General features: G+C 54.3%; 1 protein-coding gene across 1 annotated transcript in view; it reads right to left on the bottom strand.

Annotated features, from left to right (window-relative positions):
• The window catches only part of SFRP1 (secreted frizzled related protein 1), a 44,306-nt gene that overhangs the window by 17,182 nt on the left and 5,769 nt on the right, over positions 1 to 21,355 (bottom strand). The window contains exon 2 of the mRNA XM_060001069.1: positions 20,849 to 20,926. Within this exon, the coding sequence (XP_059857052.1) occupies positions 20,849 to 20,926 (78 nt within the window). The remainder of the gene's footprint in view (positions 1 to 20,848; positions 20,927 to 21,355) is intronic.

Raw genomic sequence — 21,355 nt, 5'->3', positions numbered from 1 at the left:
CCCTTGGGGCTCTTTTCTGCTTCTTCAGGAAAACTACTTATTAAAAAGAGATGGAAACAAAAATCAATACATCAACAAACAAACTTCCCCATGGCTGCGGAAGCCGCTGCGCCCCGGGGCCGAGTTGGCCCAGAGGAGACCCCTGGGGAAGCTGGTGGATGGGCAAGGACTCGGATGACGGGGACAGAGCTTCTTGGGCAGCAGGTGTCTCACCACATCCTGGGGTGGCGCGCCAACTGCCAAGGCACGCCTACCACTCAGGCGGCCAGTGCTTCCGACGTGTTTACCAAGCTCCTGGCTCCGGAACCGACAGATTTTGGTTAATGGGCCCCAGGACGCCCCGTGTGCGGTGCATCCCTTCCTGCTGAAGACAGTCAGGACCCCGGGGTTCCGGGCGATGGCTCTGGCTCAGTCTGCTCCCCAGCATCCGGCTCCCTGGCCAGGCGTGCCCTTCACTGGCAGAGGTCAAGAGGGCTGACCCTCTGAGCCCACACACTCGCTTGCCCCCAGTTGTCCCCCCAGAGCTGGGACGAAGCAGGAGGAGTCGGGAAGCTGGGCGGGTCCCCCCGGATCTGCCCAAGAACGGAGGTCACCGCCCTGCTCACGAGCCAGGCATCGGGGACTGATGTCACTGCCACTGACCAGGGATGGTGGAAGACGAATGTCACCCGGCCTACGATCAGAGCTCCGGCACCAGCACAGACACTTCAGGACCCAGAATGCTCGAGCTCGCGGCCACCACTCAGCCATTGCAGATAAGCTGGTACTACGTAGGAGGCACCTTGTCACCTGTCAGCACCCGTTTTGATCTTTGGTGGACAGACGTATAGACACCGTACACCCAACAGCTACAGTGCCAATTTGTCGTAAATTGAGGGTTTGCAGTGAAACCATCCTTAACACGGCCTGCGTGCGTGACTAATTACTCCTGGTAGCCTGAGGGGCTGACACACTCTCTGTATGAAGAATTTCATTTGCTGGCCAGTGAGGAAAGATGCGGTTTCAAGACCCAGCCCCCTGGGCAACGCTGCTGGCCGTTCTCTGGCGTTCTGAGTTCTGATCTCCCCCAGTTGCGATTTCTCCAAAGTTCCTCCCTCCTGTGAATGCAGATTTTGTGCCTCACGTTCTCGTGCCTCACGTTCAACAAATAAACGGTTTTTAAAGGGTCCTTATTTTCTAAAGCGCTTCAGATGAGCAGCTGGAGGGTTTCGGGTGGAGCTGCTGGAGACCCTCGGGGCACTGCAGGCCAGGGGCACAGAGGGGGCTCCACGATCGCTCCCGCCACCCTTTAGAACCTGTTCCAAAGATGCCTTGGGAGCCGACCTTGCCCCACATCTGCAGCTGACTTTCCCTGGCTTGGCTGACGGGAGACATCCTCTCACCTCTGATGCTCTAGACGCTGCACCTTGAGGTTCTTGGTTTTCGGCGGTTCTATTCCCAAGCTCACCTATAATGTTAGAAATCAGCCTTGTAACACCGCTGCCCCCAGCAGCTAAACAACAGAGCCAGGCTGTATGGAGCTGCTCCCTGCTTCCCAGGGGCCACCAGGAGCCAGGCCCTGCTGTGTGTGACACGGCACTCAGCGGGCCACCATCTCACATCTAGAATTTTCTCTGCCAGGCCAGGTGCTCCAGACCAACAAGGCTTTTTATCCCTTACAAATGCCTCCACAATTCGCGCATTGGTACTCACCGCGTGAAGCCGGCTTTCTTTGTCTGCGACTCCATCACGCCTTTGACGACCACCGCCCTCTGCTGCCACCTCCCAAGTCCACCTTAGGGACGCCGGTACTGACCGCAAGTGTCAGGCATCATCCTTAAGGGCCTTACAGAGACCTGGTAAAGTCGGTACAACTATCATTCACCTTGTAAGACAAGAGGATTTAGGCTACAGTTTTCCAAAAGACAACAGCTAGTGAGTAACGGAGAGTTCAGTAGCGTGCCCCCAAATTCACATGCACCTGGACCCTCAGAATATGACCTTACTTGGAAATGCAGTCTTTTCAGATGCAATTAGTTAGGATGAGGCCACATTGGATTTGGTGGATCCCAAACCCAACGACTGGTATCCTTACAAGAAGAGTAGAAAGGACACAGACACCAGAGAAGAGCCACGTGGAGACAGAGCGGAGACTGGAGCCATGAGTCAAGGGATGCCGGGATTGCCGGCAGCCAACAGAAGCCAGGAGAGGGCCCTGGAGCAGAGCCTCCCCAGAGCGCCCCCTGGAGAGCACCCCGCCTTTGGTGAGCAGGTGGACCCCAGCAAGTGCAGGCTGGCAGGGCCACACGCTGTGGGCGCCAATGTCATCGTCCATACCCACAGGGGACAGGCCAGGGGACACTGGGTAAAGGCCCCAATGTCCGTCCAGGAAGAAAGTACACAGCGAGTGTCTCATCGGATAATCACAGCCCCTCTTCCTTGAGGTCAGACACCCTTCCACACGCCCAGGAACCTCTTAAAAGAGTAAGGGTCAGTCATGCGCCGCGAGTAAGAAGTGCCCAGGCCAACCCAGGTCCAGGCCCCCCTCCTCCAGCGTAGAGGCCCCCGTGGACCAGTTTCTATGATGAAGTCAGGGTGAGATTTCCTTTGAAGAAAGGTTCCGCTTCGTGGTGTGTGTGTTTACAGAACACCACGTTAGGACACGGCACATGCTGAGAGCGACGTGGGATTTAAGAGGCCATCCAGCCAAAGCCTTCTTCCAGAGATCATTGAACGGGGCTGAGAGGAAACAAGGACCCGGCTCATCAAGAGCTGGAACCAGGACCCCCACTGCCCCCCGCCTCGAGCCCCAAGCACTGTCCTTCAACACACACTCCGTCTCGGAAAGAGGACCCCCAGCCCCTCGGGCTCCCACCGCATGTAATCACACAGTCCCCTTCCCTCCTCTCCGAATGTGAACAACCCTCCCCCTGCTCCAAGGCCAGAACAAGATGCCCCAAACCGGAAAACCAAGCTGCAGCCGGGCTGAGGACAACCCCGGCTCGCTCTCACATCTGTCACTTCCTCCAAGAAACGTGGCTGCAGTGGAGGAGGAAAGCCGGGGCCAGAGGTCCCTCTGCCAGTCCCCCCACCACTTCAAGGAGAGCCTGGCCCCTCACTCTGACCCAGGACCACCCAACAGGCAGAACAGCAGGCTGCGGCCCAGCACTCTATCCCCTCCGGTCCTGGAAACTCTTACTGAGCCATCCTGGGGCCTGTCCTCGTGAGTCCCAGACCTGCCTTCCTCTGGAGGCCTTTGGGGGTGAGTCAGCGGCTTGGACGGCAGGCTGCACTCCCATGCGTACCCTCATTAGAGAGCCGCCCGGGAAATGGGCTCTCAGGCCTCACACCCCCGTGACAGCCAGACCCGGGGGAACGCCAGGGACCCTCCAGGCCACTGCACAAGGAGCTGCGTGTCGGTTTCCTGAGCCAGAGCTTTTTGGGGTATGGGCCCGCCTGGAATTTCCACGCTGAGGGCTCCCAGGGAGGAACAGGAAGCTTCTCAACTCTGGCTGGGGTTCCTCATTCTAAGGCCCCGGGGCCAGGCAGGAGCACAGAGAGTTCTCAGCTGGTCCAGACCGGATTCCACCCCCCAACCCGCTCGGGAAGGGGGGACCAAGATGGGGGTGGTGAGCAGAAGAAAAGGAAAGCACCGGTGCTCTGCGGGGCCTGAGTAATTCGAACAAGGAAACCTGCCAGAAGACACATTAGGTCTGTAAGGAAAGAAGGCTGCAGGCGAAGAGCTGTCAGTCACGAGCAAACCCACACCAGCCACGGAGCCCCGTCCTTCCAGAGAAGCCGGCCCCGGGCTCCGCTGCCCCAGCGCCTCGCACACACACCCTCACACACACAGTTACACAACTGGGAAAGCCAAGTCCCCAGGAAAGCTGATACCCGGAGCGGGGGGTGGACCAGATGTCCCGCCTGCATGAAGGAAAGGGCAGGAGGGAGGCCCGTCCGGGCCTGCACTTCATTCCAGGTCTGTCGGCCTCCTCCCTGGCAACCAGAGGACCGGTCACCGGGAGTCAGGGGCTCCAAGCCGTCTGGTCTTCGCCACAAAGACACGCAACTCGACCAGCTTCGAGGTTCTACTGTGCACACCGGAGCCGGCCTTTCCCTCCTGAAGGGTCTACGCGTGAGGGCGGGGACTCGAGGCTGGCATCCCAGGTTGCTGGGTGACTTGACCAGGCCGCAGGCTGTCCCTCCACCTTCCTCTGGAAAATCAGGCGAGGTCCTCCTGAGAAGGAAGGTTCGCCCTCCAACACAGCCACCTTCCTGGGGAAGCCACCAGCAGGAGTGCCGCCAGCAGGTGCCCTGAGGACCACGGACTCTGTGGGGCTGGAAGGACCGGAGAAGTCATCCTCCTGCTTCCTGCCAGATGCAGCCCTCTCGGGTCCGCAGGCAAGAGGCCATCCCGTCTGTGAACGGCTCCCTGGGGAGGGGGGACCCCACCACCTTGTCGGTCAAGGTTTTGTTTCCTCAGCAAGCCGGGTTCTACCTGAGCTACACAGCACACGACTTCCCTTGGCTGGACAAGCCAGTCCCAGTTCTCTCAGCCACTGTCCTCCTGGCACTTGTGGTCCTGAGAGGCAAACACAGCCTTGTCGTTTGAAGGAGGAAGTGGGAAGAGAATCACCAGGCCCCAGAGAAAGCAGGAAACACCCAACTTTGACCCGGTAGCACCTAGGTGTGATGCTCACAACCTACCTGCTGACACTTCAAGCTGCTGCCCACACGAAGTATCCAGCATTGGCTGCCACGGGCCAAAGGGCTGTTGGGTGCTCACTCCACACGCCGGCGTCAGTGCAGAGGGTGTCAGTAAAAGCCCCGGGTCACTTGCCACTGAGGGACAGAGGCTCCCAGAGGTGCCCTGTCTGCACCCGGCTTGCCATGGCCACTGGCCCCTCTCGGGGACAAGACTGACACAAAGTCTCCGCCCCAGACATTCTGAGTGTCCTCTCCACCTGATGCTTTGAACTTTAGTCTTCAGGTAAGATTTGCTCCCCTTGTGACCCCAGAGATGTCTGGGGGGTGAAGTCTGTGTGTATTTTAATAACCTCTAAAATTACTGTGAAGCTCCTCTGAGAAAAGCATCACCATTAAGTATCCTGGTTCAGATCTGGTCTATCTGTAAAATGCATTCATTTTATTTTTTCTTTTTTAAGGAAAGCCAAGTGTGTGGCTTAGGTTAGAAATGCTTTAGGGAAGAGCGGCCACGCGGGGTTGCCCAGCAGAGCTGTAAGATGGCACGTGGGACCGCGGCCAAGGTCACAGGCTTGGGGTGGATTTGCAGTGTGTCCTTTCCAGGACACATCGGTACAATCTCATGGGGTCTATCCACCAGTTCTGAGAAGTATACACAATTATCCCGATTTGACAGGTGAGAAAACTGAGGCCCAGAGAACTGGAGTTGGCCAGAGTCTCGTGGCTGACAAATCATGGGGCTGGAATAGAAAATCGGTTCTGAGGTTTGGAAAGTCCTCCTTGGAAATCACCCGCACCGTGCCTGCAGATTGGTCTCCCAACAGGCTGTCTTCCCCGCACAGGTGGAGAGGGTCCCCACTGTCCCTGGGTTTCTGAGGAAGCATGGGGGGACACGTCCAGGAGAGGGGCTGAGGTCAGGGTGCCCAGCAGCCAGCCAGGCCCCGTCAGGGGATGCGGACCTGCCGTGGACCAGTGCCGCTCCCAGGCTGCGGGTCCCACCCCTGCACCCCAACCCAGCTCCTCCGCGACGGCCTCCCGCTCACTGCTCAGCTCTTCCACGCGCCTGAGATGGAGACCCAGGTCCCCAGCAAGCAGGGAGGTGCCAGCAGAGACATTTATCAAGAAACCAAGTCACAGAGTTTTGCGGAGCAAAACCATAAGATTTCAGAGCTGCAAGGAGCCTCAGAGGTCACCCAGGGTGACCCCTTCAACTTGCTTAAGGAAACAGGCTCAGAGACGTCACCGACTGGCCGAGTGGCAGCGCTGGGTCACATCGCAGGACTCCGGGATTGGGGCGATTGTCTGTCACATCCCACGATCTCCTCGCACAGAAGTTTTTAAGTTTGTTTTATTGTTGCGTTTTGTGTACAGGTGGGTAAACTGAGTCATGGAGCAGTGAAGCGGCTTGCCCAAGCTGACACAGTAGGTGGTGGGCCCAGGCCTTGAACTCAGGCCTGTATGACACCTCAGGCCGTGCCTGTTTCTCCGGATGGATTCTTCATATCCCAGGGATTACACCATGCCCTTCCCAACAACCCCTGCGAACCGCTGGGATCTGCCGAGGAGGTGGCTCTCGCCCAGAGAAGCAGCAGCTCTAAGTGGACTTGCTGCAAACACTGAAACCTAACAGAATCAGCCCGGTTGGCATCTGGAGGAATAAACAAAACACGGGGACTGGAGGAGTGCTCGCCGACCCGCAGAGATGGCCCTGGGCGCGCCTGCTGCCCAGAAATCCCTGCCAGGCTCCAGAGCCCTCCCGAGTCTGGGGAATCGGTGGCGGGTTCTGGAAGGCGTCTCTTTGGAGCGACGGGGAAAGGAGGAGGCCCCTGACCTCGGCCGTGGAAACTCAGCCCCCGGAGGGGTGACTGGAACCCACGCTCACCAGGCAGACACGCTGTGCACAGATCAGCGCGCTCAGACCTACCCACACGCTCAGACGCGCGCACACACACAAACCACACTCGCACCCCAGCCGAGGCCTCCCCCGCCCCCGCCCCCGTGTGGCCACAGCCCCTCTTGCCTCCCCCTCCAGGAGGCCCCAGACCCCTGGGGTGACTCGGCCCCACCATCACAGGCCTGGCTCCACGGGCGCCAAACGTGCCGCCCGCCCGCCGCTAACGAGGTCTGGAGAGCAAGTGCGCAGTTTACATCGGCTCGGCTCCTAACGACCGCCGCTCTCGGGAATGACCGGCTCGGCGGTGACCCGCGTGTGGGCTGATGACACTCTCGGGCTCCTGCCCCGCGCACCCCAACGGAGGTCTCCCGGGGCCCTGACCGCAGCAGATGGCCTGCCCAGCTGCCCGAGCCGCGTGCCGACCTCATCAGAACGGCCGACAGCGGCGCCTTCCAGTGGGTGGCCCGGCACCGGCCGGCGCTGCCCTGAGCCCACAGGCCCTCCTGTCCCAAACCTCTCACCCCTGACACCTGAGGCTCTGCACATCATTGCTTTGGATGAATGAGCACCTCCTCCTTCAGTTTTCCTCCTCCCCCTCTTCCTCCCATCTCCCTCCTCCCCTCCCCCTCCCCAGTCCCTCCTCTCCCTCCTCCTCCTCCTCCCCTTCTCCCCTCCTCTCCCTCCTTCCCCTCTCCTCCCCCTCCTTCCCCTCTCCTCCCCCTCCTTCCCCCTCCCCTCCTCCTCTTCCCCCTCCCCCTCCCCCAGCCCCTCCTCCCTCCTCCTCTCCCTCCTCTTCCCCCTCCCTCTCCTCCTCCCCCTCCCCAGCCCCTCCTCCCCTCCTCCTCCTCCTAACCCTCCCCTAGCCCCTCCCTCTCCTCCTCCTCCCCTTCTCCCCTCCTCTCCCTCCTCTCCCTCCTCCCCCTCTTCCTCCCCCCTCCCCTCCCCTCATCCTCACCCTACCCCAGTCCCTCCTCCCCTTCCTCTTCTCCCCTCCTCCCTTCCTCCTCTCCCTCCTCCCCCTCCCCCCTCCTCTCTCTGCTCTCCACCCAAGCCCTTCACTTTAAAATAGGCTCCTGGCCCCTCATTGCCAACAAGACAAATGTTCCTTTCTTCAGCATGGCATTCAAGGCCCTGAGCTGACTTTTGACTACGCTGTCAATCTCATTTCTAGATACCCGCCCCCATACGCCTTATAAGCCGTCCACAAAGAGAATCACCACTCCCCCATATACAGAGGACGTCATGCCTATGTGTCCTGGTCTCTGAGGGGTCTACCACTTAGAATATTCTTCCTATGTCCATCTTTTTGGTGAGAAACTCCAACCAATCCTTCAGTGGACAGCACAAGGTGCCTCCTCTCTGGAGCTGTCCCGACCCCTCCCCAGGAAGACCTGCTCCCTTTCCTGTGCTCCCATGGCCCCAGTGCTTACCTGTTACAGGGATTTCAGCATTGACGACGTGATCTTATACTTGCCTGTTTTCTCCCCTCTGTCTCCTCCAGACCGTAAGCCTTCTGAAGGTAGAAAGCACACCGCTGTCGTGCACACTCACTGCTCCTGAGTCTGCACGTGATACAGCCTTCAATTCCGCCGGCATTTATGACATCTCTAACGCAAATGCGGGACTGGGTCAACCACTCACTTCCCTCTCAAGGGCAGGGAACACCATATGGACTGGCACAGAACTGGCGGGTGCCAGGTCCCGAGAGGCAGAACAGAAGCCCCATGGGGAGGCCCCCAGATGAAGCTTTGGCCTCAAGCTGGCTCCAGGAAGAGGGAGGGTGAGGGGCCCTGGTCTTCCTATGAGGTCACCTAGAGAACCCCGCCCCCCGAACACACCACACCCCCCTCCACCTCCACCACGTCTGGATGGAGGCCTGATAACGTGGGCCACTCGCCCCCTCAAGGCAGCTCAGTGCAGGCCTTCTCACTGAGAATGCAGTTTGAAAGGCTGCACACGAAAGGATGGACGGAACTGCCCCCACTACAAAGCTCCCCTGATGTGCACAGGTAAAAGCTATCTTCTGCCTGAGGTCTGACCTTCCTCGCCAAGGGCAGAGCACCTGCAGAGAGGAGACAGCCGCTCTCTTTGGCTTTGACTGTGCGGACCCCCCTCCTCCCAGGCTCTGGGAAGAAACAGTACAAACACTCCTGTCTCTGGATGTCTGTCGATCCCAAAGTCAGCATACGTAGCTTAAAGTATAAGCAGGGCCGTGTCCTCAGCAGAAGCCCAACAATCGTCTGTAGGATCAAATCTGTGCAAGACTGCCCACCTTCTGCGATCGTTAGACTTTTCAAAAGAAAACACACGCACACGTCATATGCCTGTTTTTAAACGAATGCATGCCAAGAGTAAAGGAGCTGTCACCCTAGAGGCTGGGTGCTAGCTGGCACCTGGCACGCTGTGGGCATCTGAGCCTCCGCATCTCAGAACAAAGGCCAGGCCATGACTCTCTAGTCAGCCCCCTCCCTTTCGTGGAAGCCGCTGTAGTTGACATGAAGTTAGAGGCTGTCTTCGTAGGCTCAGTCGCCCAGGGCAGACTGCCACACTCCCCCTGCAGCCATGCCCCGCTGGCAGGATCCCTGACTCGGACCCACAGACATGCTGGTTGGGTCACCCCTGGAACACACCTGCTCACTCCGGCTGTTGCTCCCTCTGGGGCCCCAGCATCCTACCAGCGGGGAACCTGGAATCAGAAAGACCACCTCCTTCCTCACACCTCAACTCAGCCCTTGAGTCCCTGGGTTTCGGCCGAAGCGAGTCCTAACAGGATGCCGAGTCAGCTGCCTGAACCAACAGATGACCTTCTCTACCTGTGCGGATTTACCTGAATCGGGTTTTGTCAACTTAAGAAGTATTATTTGATACCATATGATCTCGCTTATATGTGGAATCTAAAATATGACACAAATGAACGTATCCATGAAACAGAAACAGACTCACAGACACAGAGAACAGACTTGCGGTTGCCAAGGGGGAGGGGGTGGGGGAGGGATGGACTGGGAGTTTGGGATTAGCAGATGCAAACTATTATATAGAGAATGGATGGGCAACAAGGTCCTACTGTAGAGCACCGCGAGCTGTATTCAATATCCTGTGATGAACCATAATGGAAAGGAATGTGAAAAAGAATGTACATATATGTACAACTGAGTCCCTTTGCTGTCCAGCAGAAATTAACACAACATTGTAAATCAACTATACTTCAATAAAATAAATTTAAAAAAAATTTTTTTAAAGTGCTATTTGTTTTGAGTCTTAACTCCTTTCCCAGCCCTCACCTCCTGACACCAGGATGCCTTCCCTGAATTTCTCCATTAATCTTCATCTACTCTAGGGAGCCGCCCTGGATGTATCCAACCCCCGCGGGAGACCCTGCCCTCCTACAGGCCTGAGAGCTGGAACCCAGCACTAAAGCAAGAGAAGAGGGACTGACAAGCCTGGCTCTGGCCTGCCTCATCCTCCAGGCCCTCAGATCTGTTCAGGACTTGATGCGGAGCTGAGGCCACGGGAAGGAGCACAGGCCGTCCCTGCCACAGACACAGACCTGGGTCCAAGAGGCCCCAGTGGAGCCTGACGGGTTTCACGTGCTTATTCCAGGCCCCGATTCTAGCTCTGCGGCCGTAGCCACGGCGGCGGGACTTCCGTCAGCCCTAAAGCCGCCTCCAGAAGCCAGCTGGGTTTGCAGTGAGAGACACACCAGTGTGAACTCATTTTCAAAGGGCTCACGAAGAGCAGAGAGCACGTCTGAGGGACTCCCAGAGGAAACGTCCCAGGGAACATGCTGATGGAAGAAAATCCCTCTTGGTTCTCCTGCCTGAATGAGACAGAGCGTCGTTTAGGGAAGCTGGTTCCTAATTTTCCCTCTGCAAAGTCCTATTTCGGCATCTCTTTGCAGCTCACAGACATCCTTTCAGAATCTGTTGTAAAGGATTTCCCTCAATTCCTGCCCTGAAGAAATACTCCTTTATTCCCCTAAATACCCACAGGCCAGCAAGCACCCAGTACCTGCACATAAATCCCTGAGGAGCTGTCCGGGCGCCGGGCCTCACACACCCACGGCGCCTCCAGCCGTGGAACACCAGCACCGTTTCCTCTCCATCCTCAAACGTGAGCCCTGACCCCGACCCCCAAAGCCCTCGCAGGTGACATCATCTCTTCTAGGGTCCTTGCTTCCCCTCCCTGACCCACCAAGGAAATCAGGATGAGCAGGACCCGGGATGGTGCCTAAATAAGAGGTGGTACCCACAAAGCCCTTCAAACGCAGCCTTCCATGAGGACCCCAAGACCAGGGTGACCCAGAAACTCCAGACTCCAGGGCTGTCTGGGAACAAGCAGTATATAACCCAGCAGCCCCTCCCTGAAAAGCCACTCTAGATAGCCGCTGTACTGTCTCCCTCAGAAAGACCTAGAAGGCTCCGTTTCCTCTCATTCCATCATCACCATTCATCCGTTCATTCCCTCCCTCCCTCAGACAGGTCCTGGGCACACGTGCCTGTGCCGCCCTCACAGGGCTGGATCTTCCCCCTTTATTCCTAAATGGAGCTCTCACAACCCCCAACGAGCAGAGCCAGAGACCCTGGGAAAGCATCTCAGCCCTCCGCCCCCATCCTTCAAACTCAGCAGAATCTTCAAGGTGATTTCACCCCCGACCACCATGCCCCGGCCCCAGCTCCCAAATCATTCAACACGCCCCAGCCTCCTGCCAATTTGGTTCAACAAATGTCTATTTGCAAAGAAAACTAAGGTGGCCACTTTTGGACGGGCTGTCGGTGTGATGCAGAGGGAAGCCGGACTGAGGCTTGCCCCCTCTGAACCAGGAAGTTCCCTGTGCCACACTCAGTGGCACTCGAGCCCAGGGAGGCCCACGCAGCAGGGGCAGTCCTTGGGCCTGGCAGCCCACCGGCCCGGCTGCAGGGCCAGGTCCTCCGGGGTACGGCGGGAGTGACAGTGCTGGTGACAGGCCGGGCCTCTGACACAGCAGATCTGTAGCTCAAATATTTATTGTATGCGTCTGGCTTTCACACAGAATTTGCAATCTGCCAGTTCCCAGTGTTTACCTTGGTAGAAATTCACGGGAAATCTTCGTCTGAACAGGCCCAGAGTTTATTTTACTGGCAGATAAACAACTTTCTTTGATAAATCATCCATGTGACAGTGTTCCTGAAAGACTAAACAAAGATTTCAAGTGCAATCTATAGGGCTTTGAGAAGCCTTCCAAAGTTAATGCACGTTTAATTGGCTGCTCCACGCAGGCTGGGGCAGGGCGAGGGCCTGACATCTCTTTGGCCATTTGCTCTCCTTTGAAAAATAAATACAGATTGGAGCTGCTGGCTCATTTCTGAAAAACTGGAAGAAACCTGCCAATACTTAAATGCTCACTTGCTTCTGAATATGGCCTATTTCTTTGGCTCACGGGAGTGCATATCACAAATATCACAGCTGCTGGAAAAAACGTGAAAACTGCCCCAGAGACAGTGCTTGGGAGGAGGGGACAACACGGACGCCTCTAAGGTCTCTCTTAGACCCGATAAATTATGAGCAGAAAAACTCATATCAGGAATAAGATTTCTGAAAATCACTCAAAAACAAAAGAACAAAGTTCAGTGGGCGTGTCCTAGAATCAGCAAATACTCAATCCAAGCGCTACGTATTCTGCGGTCATCACTGTCCGATGACTTCCAGTTTTTACAGTGACTCTAGGGTGTCATTTCACTAAAGCCCGGACTGTCTCACTTCTGGTATTTATAGGGTTGCTTTTGGTTTGGTTTTGGTTTGGTTTTGGTTTTGTGAACTTCAGCACCTGGAAGCCGCATCAGCCTTTTAAAGTTTTCCCCAGTGGGGTTTGTAAAAGATTTCTCCAGTTTAATCCTCTACTAACCAGAAATTCATCAGGACATTCCATTCCATTTCCTAACATTTTGTGCCAAGCAAGCTGGTTTTATTAGTGCTTGCATCCTCCTACCGAGGCCAGTTTCCATCCTGAAACAATTCTTTCCAATAAGAAGAGATAATAATGGTTATGGCTGGAGCAGGCGCCATGTTCCAGGAACTGAACATGCTTGACTGACCCAATTCTCCTCCCAACACAGTCACACAGGAATCACCATCCACAGGTGATGGAGACAGGCTCAGAGAGGTTAAGAGACTTTCTCGTGGCCGCTCAGCTTATAAGGGTGGGATTTCATCCAAGTCTGTCTGGCCTGAAGCCTATGTTCTTTCTATGCAACAGCACCGCCTGCCCCTCCACAAAGAAACCAACGATCGCCGAGCTCTTTCCCTGTGTCAGGCACAGGCATCAGTCCATTTATACCCGGCAAACTCTGAGAGCATCCAGTGCCCCTTCCCAGAGAGCCTCGTCTCCCATTCCTGGCAGGATGGGAACGTGATGGGCATGAGGGGACATGAAGGAAGAAGGGTGTGGAATCCAGACTGGCTACCCAGCTAAGAGCTGCTGGGAACAAAACCGGTAAGGGATGCCAGGCAGAGAGTGGCCTTGGGCAATCTGATGACTAACTCCTTTATCTGAGTCTTATTTTCCTCCATCTGTAAGCTGAGCGCCCTGCACTGGCTGATCTTTGAGGTCCCATCCAGCTCAGCAGATCTTCAGAATGACAAAGGGGTACGGAGGAGCAAAGCAGCACCCAGAGAAATGCGCGAGCAGCCCCCCTTGTTTCAGCTCATCTCTACGCCCCTCCTTCTCCACCCACCCCCAGAAAGGCTCCAGGGAACAGAGGTGAACTTGAGGGTAAACCCTTCCCTTGGCTTCCCTTCTCCATGACCGTTTATATACACATCAAATGATAAGGAGGACATGATGCTAAGTGAAATAAGCCAGACACAAAAGGACAAACAGTGCAGGCTTCCACTTACACGCGGTACCTGGAATAGTCAAAGTCAGAGACAGAGAGTACAGTGGCGGTTCCTGGGAACTGGGGGGAAGGAGGAGGGCAGTTAGCGTTTGGGTGCAGGGTTTCAGTTTGGGATGAAGAAAAATCGCCAAAGATGGATGGTGCCGATGGCGGCACAACAGTGTGAATGCGCTTAATGCCACTGAGCTATACACCTAAAAAGGATTGAAAGGGTACATCTGGGCTGCCCTGGTGGCGCAGTGGTGGAGAGTCCGCCTGCCGATGCAGGGGACACAGGTTCGTGCCCCGGTCAGGGAGGATTCCACATGCCGCGGAGCGGCTGGGCCCGTGAGCCATGGCCGCTGAGCCTGTGCGTCCGGAGCCTGTGCTCCACAGCGGGAGAGGCCACAACAGTGAGAGGCCCACACACCAAAAAAAAAAAAAAAAAAAAAAAAAAAAGGGTGCATCTTATGTCATGTATATTTCATCACAATAAGTTTTTTTTTAAAAAGGAGGGGAAGGCAGTGAGGCGGGGCCACTCAATAGGAGAATCACGGAATGGCAGGTTGGAGGGCACGTCAAAGGGCACCCAAACCCAGCGGTCTGGCAACTGACCGTCCCAAGGAATAACCTCTTCGGAGCTGGACCCATCGACAAAGAGGGAGCAGTCACATGCCCCCCCCCACCCCGCCACGTGCCTTGGGTCAAAGAAAGCAAGGACTCCAGCAGGATGTGAGACCGGGAAGGGCTGGAAACAGGATTCGGCTCAGGGGAGGTGTCAACTGAGAGCCTTGGAGCTGCGCATCCTGCTCCTCTAGAGAAGGGAGGCCTCGTCTGCTGGGAACAGAGGGCTGGGCCACCCGTCCTTGCCAAGACCCCCAGGATGAACAGGTAGTGAGTCCAGCGGGTGTGCGGGGCCCAGGGCTGGGCTCCTTACACCAGCTCATCTGCTCCTCACTAAAACCGATGCTGGGTATTAGTGTCACCTCGCAGGGAAACCGAGGCCTGGAGAGGTTCTGAGATTTCCCAGTGTTGCCCGGCGTACGTATAGGGGCAGAGGGAGAGATGAACTCAGCTCCAGGGGAGCCGCCTCCACCCGTGGATCCTGGGTTTCTGGGTCCTTTCTCAGGGCCAAGTATGCTAAAGCAAAGTGCTCCTATTGACATTTGCCTTATCTAAGAATCGTCCTGCCAGGTACAGCCAAGAGAGAATTAAACGCGCAGAGAGTGCTCACCAGAGGGGGAAACCTGGCTCTTTTCCCAGCGTTTCCTCGCGGAGACTCAACATGGCTTCAGAGCGCAGAGTGGTCCCCATGGGATCTCGGCCCGAACTGCCCGGGGCTCGATTCCCCCAGCCAGGCCCCCAGCTCTCCACTGGGAGGCCGTGGAATCGCCACCATGACCCACCCAGCCCATGGGAGGGCTTCAAAGGCCCTCAAGGGTTCAGCAGTGGTCTCTGCACGGAACAAGCCCCCCCCATCATGGGCAAAGGATTTAGGATGGGCCACAGGCCACGAGCTGGGAGTGGCATTTCCAGGGCACCTAAAGCTCTGACCCCATGTTTCCCTGAATGGGAAATGCCATACAGCTCCTTCCAACTATTTCCAGATCTGTGGATGGGCTGTGTATTTTAGAGACCTTCACTGACAATAAAAACCAGTTGTTTTCAGCCTACCAACTCCACCCCGGGGTTACAGTTCCTTCCTCTGTCTATTTAATTCTACTTTGACTGAACTAGATTTCTAGATATTAGGGCTTTTTTTTTTTTTTTTTTAACATATACACTCAGTCACCCAAAACAGGGATGCAGTTTCCCTCGAATTTAATAAACAAGTTACACATACTCGTTTGGAAAGACGTTTTCTCCTTTTACAAAAAAGGAAAGCCATAAACAACAAGGTCCTACTGTACAGCACAGAGAGCTATATTTAATATCCTATAATAAACCATAACGGAAAAGAATATTAAAAGATGTATATATATAACGGGATCATTTTGCTGTACAGCCAAAATTAACACAACATTGTAAATCAACTATACTTCATTAAAAAAAAAAAAGAAAGAAAACTGGAAAACAAAATAAAACCAATGCTCTGTTACTTTTTGCCTACAAGGTGCGTCTACTGCCAGAATAATATCGTCTATTCACCGGTTTTCCATAAGTACTAGTGGAATGGGATAATAGTGAAAAAGGAGGATATACAATGGTTAGGTCAAAAACAGGCGACCCATACAATAAGTTAAAAAGTAAGTCTAAATTATCCCAATTGCTAGTCATCTGGGAACATTTTAATATTACATAATTTTTACATTGTTTTTCTCACTTAAATACAACCTAATCTTGTGATATAAATGTACTTGTTCCCATTTAACAACTGTGAACATTAAGGAAAGGCATTTCCATGCACACTGTAGAAAATCTAGGATTTGTACTCAGATGCGTACTATTATAATATTTTTGGATTTAAAAATTCCTATATTATTCATCTTTGTGAATTTTAAGATGATGCAACATAAAACCAGGTTGTAGTTACTTTAACAGAAAATAAACTGGAAACTAAACCACTCAAAAAAAAAAAAAAAGGCGAATTTCCATCTCCCTACCTTGCCCACACACTATCATTCACACACATGCCCAACGAACTTTTATTTTATGCCTACCGCGGATAAGACACCATACCAAGGACGATTTAACTACACACAGGCCTTGTTTTGTTCATTCTAAGACACAGATTCTCTTCACATTTTAATGTGAAGTATGTTTTCTCTGTGGGCGGGGCATCTCCCGTGATGGATGGTGTATCCCGCGATCAATGGGTGTCTTACCGTTAGGTAAAATATGGTATCAGAGACAGATTCTGCTCTCAAGCAGCTTACAGATGTTGCAATTACCGTGCTGGCAGCTACCATCTCCTCCTCTGTGGGAGGAAACCCAAGGTTTAGTTTGGAAAGGCTGAGCCTCCTTTATGCAAGAAATCAAACAATGCACCTCCAAACAGCAGCCCAGCCAAAACACCTTGAAAGCAGAGTGAGCCAGAGTGAGAACAAATTAGTGAAGGTCCAGAAACCGCCGAGAATGCTTCTTCTAGGAAATACTCCCAAACACTAATGGTGAGAGCCAATTTTTTTCTCTTTCCTCTTTGACTCAGTTTAGTGTTGCAGTGTACAGTTTTACTCTTTATGAGGAAACCTATAAACGGGGAAAAAAATACTTCCAGAAGGCAAGGAAAATTTCTAGGGGCCAAGAAATCCTTTTCCACAACCAGAAAATACTGGGCTAAAGAAGTGGCCACTTGAACTCAAAAAAAAAAAAAAAAGGAGAACCTGAACTCTCAAAAAAAAAAGAGGAGAAGCCAGTACAAGAGGAAGCTCTGAACTGTCCTAGCAGAAGTATATTATCCCACACATTTCTACCAGGAAAGCTCAAGGGTGTTTACAGATCCAGAAGCTAGAGAGTGGCCAGAGGCAGGATCCTAACCGCACAGCCATTATAAATCAGATCCCCCATCCCTGGGATAAGCTGAGCTGAAGGAAAGACAGTTATGGGTGCTGAGTTGTTAACAGCAGGATTATTAGTGTGGCAGCTTGCAAATAATATATTGACCCGTCGAAGGGAGAACAGCAGCACCCTGCTGTCATGGAGCAGGAAAAGCAGCGAGGAAACAAGCAGCAGGGCCGGTGTTCTCATTGAAGCCCAGCAGGCAGCCTGGCCGCCATGTTGAATCCACAGACTTTGCACCGTCTAACTTCTGGCCGTCACACATCTGGTGCTTGATCCAGGCTGATCCAGCTGCATTCCTGAGCATCAGCCCACAGGTGTTTCTACTGAGGCTTTTCCCTGCTGGGGGCAGAATATGTGCTCTGAACTGAGGAGGTACAGTGCAGGGGTGGAGAGAACCAAGCAGACCTGCCAGAGAGTTAAAAATGCACCGCCCGGCGCAGTGGTTAAGAACCCGCCTGCCAATGCAGGGGACACGGGGTCGAGCCCTGGTCCGGAAAGATCCCACATGTTGCGGAGCAACTAAGCCCGTGCGCCACAACTACTGAAGCCCACGCGCCTAGAGCCCGTGCTCTGCAACAAGAGAAGCCACCGAAATGAGAAGCCCGCGCACCGCATAGAAGAGTAGCCCCCGCTCACTGCAACTAGGAGAAAGCCCACGCGCAGCAACGAAGACCCAACACGGCCAAAAATAAATAAATAATTTTTTAAAAAATTGTGCCGCCCGGGGAGCCGGTGATAGACCGGGCAGGCCCAGCTCTACGGGGGCGGCAGGGGTCTGAGGACGCACTGGCAGGAGAGGGCGAGGGCGTGCTGACCCAGAAGGAAAGCACCCCTTGTTCCTGGAGTTCCCAGGGAGCCTTCCAACAACCTGATGTCTTCCCACAGGGGATGTCAGGGCCGCTTAAAGCAAAGTTTGATCCCTGGAGTAGGGAGTAAAGCATTCTTTTTCTTCTCTGTTGTGTGTCAGCTTGCCCTGCTGCATTTCTTTGTCTCTTAACTGAATCCCATCAGCGTGGCTGACTACCTCCCTTACTTGAAATGAGCTGAGCTAGGAAACAAGTTTCTCAACAAGGCTGCATTCTCCAGGGTGCCGAGAAGGGCAGAGCTGAGCTCAGCCCCTGCAGAGAGAGAGAGAGAGAAAGGAAAAAAAAATCCTATTTACTGCCTTATGAGACCATGACACACAGAAAACCCATAAAAGTCTCTCCTGCATTCAGATAAAGAAGCCTGGCGTCCAGGACACCCAAGCAAGGAGGAGATAAATGCCTCCAGGAGGGAGCCCAGCGGCTGTTCATCTTCTCCTAAGGGGGGAAGGCAGCATGACAGCGAGTAAAAGAACTCCAGTGGGGCAAGTCAGACGCCTTATTTGTGAAATAAGTGGACTTGATAGGATGACCTGGAGGATCCAGGAGAATTCAAAAGTTCTAGGAACTCAAGAAGGAGATAATCTCCCGGTGAAAGGAACACAGTCCCAAACAGCCAATCAGATTGCCCAGGCCCTGACTGGTTATTAAAATAAGATACACCCCTGGCGCCTGCACGCAGGGAGCCACTGCCGCGGGGAGAGGCTGTCCCTCCCCAGTAGGCTTACCGCAGCCCCCTCCACACCTTTCCCCTTCACCCAAAGGTCAACCTTCACACTCAAATTCTTTCCCAAGGTTTGCTTCTTCAGCCCATGTCTAGCGAACGGCTCTAGTTTAACAAGTTGCCACTAAAGCCCCCAACAAAAGCAGATTGGTGGGTTACCGAGAATCTGAACGAGAAGGTGCAGATTCTCTTCTCAGGGCTGCCGAACATCCTTCGCCTGGAGTCTCCACGGCGCCCCCTTCAGGCGGTGAGTTCTATGACACCACGATTCTCTAGGAAATCACCGATTCGTGCTTGGTCGGGGTGAAGAAATTTCTTTAATGAAATTTTCGTCTATTCTAGGTCCGTATTTGAGGACACGGTATCTAGCACAGAGCTCTGCACTCAAGAAATGTTGAGTGACCGACTGGACGCGTGGCTCAGTCAATGACTGGACACACTGAATCTGAGTCGCGTCCTCCGCACACGCAGTCCCAGGAGAAGTCATCCCGGGAGAAGTCATCTGAACGTAGAACATCAGCTAATATATTACCTTTCAGAGTGGGCTCTAATACGATTGCCTGGAGTTGCTGAAACGTCAGGGAGTCGACTTCTAAAAGTGAGTGTGGTGATTTACACTATCGGAAGAGGGTCAGTGAAATCTGAAGGTGGCCCCTGAGTATTATCCACACTGCCTCCGGCCCCCCGCAAGGAAGGATGCTTCGGGATAACAGCCACATCCGAGCAGATTCTTCCTGCCACCCCCCCCACCCCCCCCCGCCAATCACGCAGCAAAAGGCTTCTCATCAGGACTTCTGAGAGATTTTATTTCTGGCCTTTTTCTCGATGCCCAAATGCCTCTTTGGGAAGGAATCTCGCGCCGTTTGCGGAAGGAAAGCTTGTGACTCGGACAGGCTGGGGCCGCGCAGACTCTGCCGCAGAGACCTGCCAGCCTCGCCGGGCGTTGGGCTCCCCTTGATGGAGCAAGGGTGTGAGCGTCAACAAGCAAGTGTCACCGCCGTCAGACGGAAGGGTCATCAGAGTTTGGGAACATTGCTGCAGGTCCCTCTACAATTTATCTGAGTTCATTTAAAATGGCAACCAGAACAAAGGATGTGACTCAAACACAAGCAGTGGAATGCTTGGGAGACGAAATCGTCCCAGCGGTCATTCACCAAGAACCAAGAAGGCAGGGAGAGATACTCAATGCAGAAATAAGGCACTAAAAAACGTGTGCATTCTCAAGAAGCTCTCCGTGGCAAAGGGTCAGAATTCGCCACTTCCCGCCTTCAGTCACAATGACAAATACCTGAGACTACACCTGTCACATGTACCATTTCCTTCAGCTTACAAGTGCGCACATACACGTGTGCAGCTCTCCAACATGGCACTTTGCCAGCACGAGGCCCTTTCACGTACTTTATTATGCTTGGTTAGTGAAAACCCGGAGTAGGTAGCCCTGGATGGACGTAAACACTCACGTTACCTACCATCATGCTTTCCCTGGGAGGAATTCTGTAAGAAATCCAGCCTCGGGGACACAATGGCCAGAATCGTGAGAACCTGTCCTTGGCAAAGCAGGCCTGGCGGCAGGCACTTCTCAGCATCCATATACAATAGAGGCTGGAGGGAGTCGGCCCTTCAAAAGGATGCAGTTCACGTCTATTTTTCCAGAGGACAGCCTCCCACGGTGTGTGAAGCTCGGTCTTCTGCGGGGCAGACTACCGGGGACCGTCCCTGAGAGGCTCCCTGAGATCAGCCCCCAGGGCCACATCCAGCCCTTCTCCTAGGGCTGCAAGGGCTCATCCAGAATTGCCTTTTAGCCCGGAGTGATTTGCGAAGAAGGGAAGGAAAACCCCTCACTGTGGGATTGTCAGTTTCCTGGCCTGGAAGGACCTGAGAGCCGCCGCACCCACTACCCGCCCGCCCCGGCAATGCCCTAAGCGCATGGAGACTCCCCTCCCAGATCCTGGGCAGAGTGGTGCTGACACCTAGGGGTGGATGGAAGAAGAGCTGTGCCGAGAGGCCAGCCCAAGCCGCCCGGTTTCCCCCAGCTCCTCTACAGCTCTCCCCAAGCCTGCCTCCCTCCACTCCTCGAGAAGGTCCCCCCAAACCTGCCGAGTGATCCCACACACGGAAGAACAGAAGCCAAGTTTGACTTTCATAAAAACCGGCCGGCTCCCCATCCTATCTGGCCTTCCATCTGCCTGAGAACAGCAGCCGTCCGGGGAGGATGGAGGGAGAGAATACACATCTCCAAAAAGATGCTCCCACAGGCTCTGCACCACGGATGCAGAATGGGAGCAGCCAGGGATGCCCAACCTCCCGGAGGCGGCCAGGGACGCTTTCTTACCAAACTCGCTGGCACAGAGATGCTCGATTATGGCTTCAGATTTCAGCTCGTTGTCACAGGGAGGACACACCGTCGTGCCTAGGAAGGGCAAGGGGAGAACAGGAGCTGAGTGACTGCGGTGGAACGCGGGGCGGACCTGCCCCTGGGGCCTGGATCAGCCCAGGGACCAGGCTGGAAGGAGTTAAAGGTCTTCTGGAATTCCTGATAGGGCAACTTGAGAAAAGACGAGTCCTGGAGACCAAAACAGACGCATAGTTTCTTGAAAATCTGGGGACTAGAGCTGTTGAATATGGTACAACTATGAAAACCAACATGATGTGGGGCTGGATGGGGCGGGTCCTGAGTCGTGGTTTGATGGATGTGGTGGGCCCCTAGGAGAAGCTGACTTGTAACCAAACACTTCTACCCCAGTTGTTTGCCCCCCAGTTCTTTCTCCCCTCTCCTTGAAATACCCCCCTCTGATTCCTGCCCACTTCCTGTTCCCAAACTCCCCAAAAGATGGCCGAT

Source organism: Delphinus delphis, chromosome 21 (genome assembly GCF_949987515.2).
Source record: "Delphinus delphis chromosome 21, mDelDel1.2, whole genome shotgun sequence".
Lineage (NCBI taxonomy): Eukaryota > Metazoa > Chordata > Mammalia > Artiodactyla > Delphinidae > Delphinus > Delphinus delphis.
This window is presented reverse-complemented; position numbering and strand designations above follow the sequence as displayed.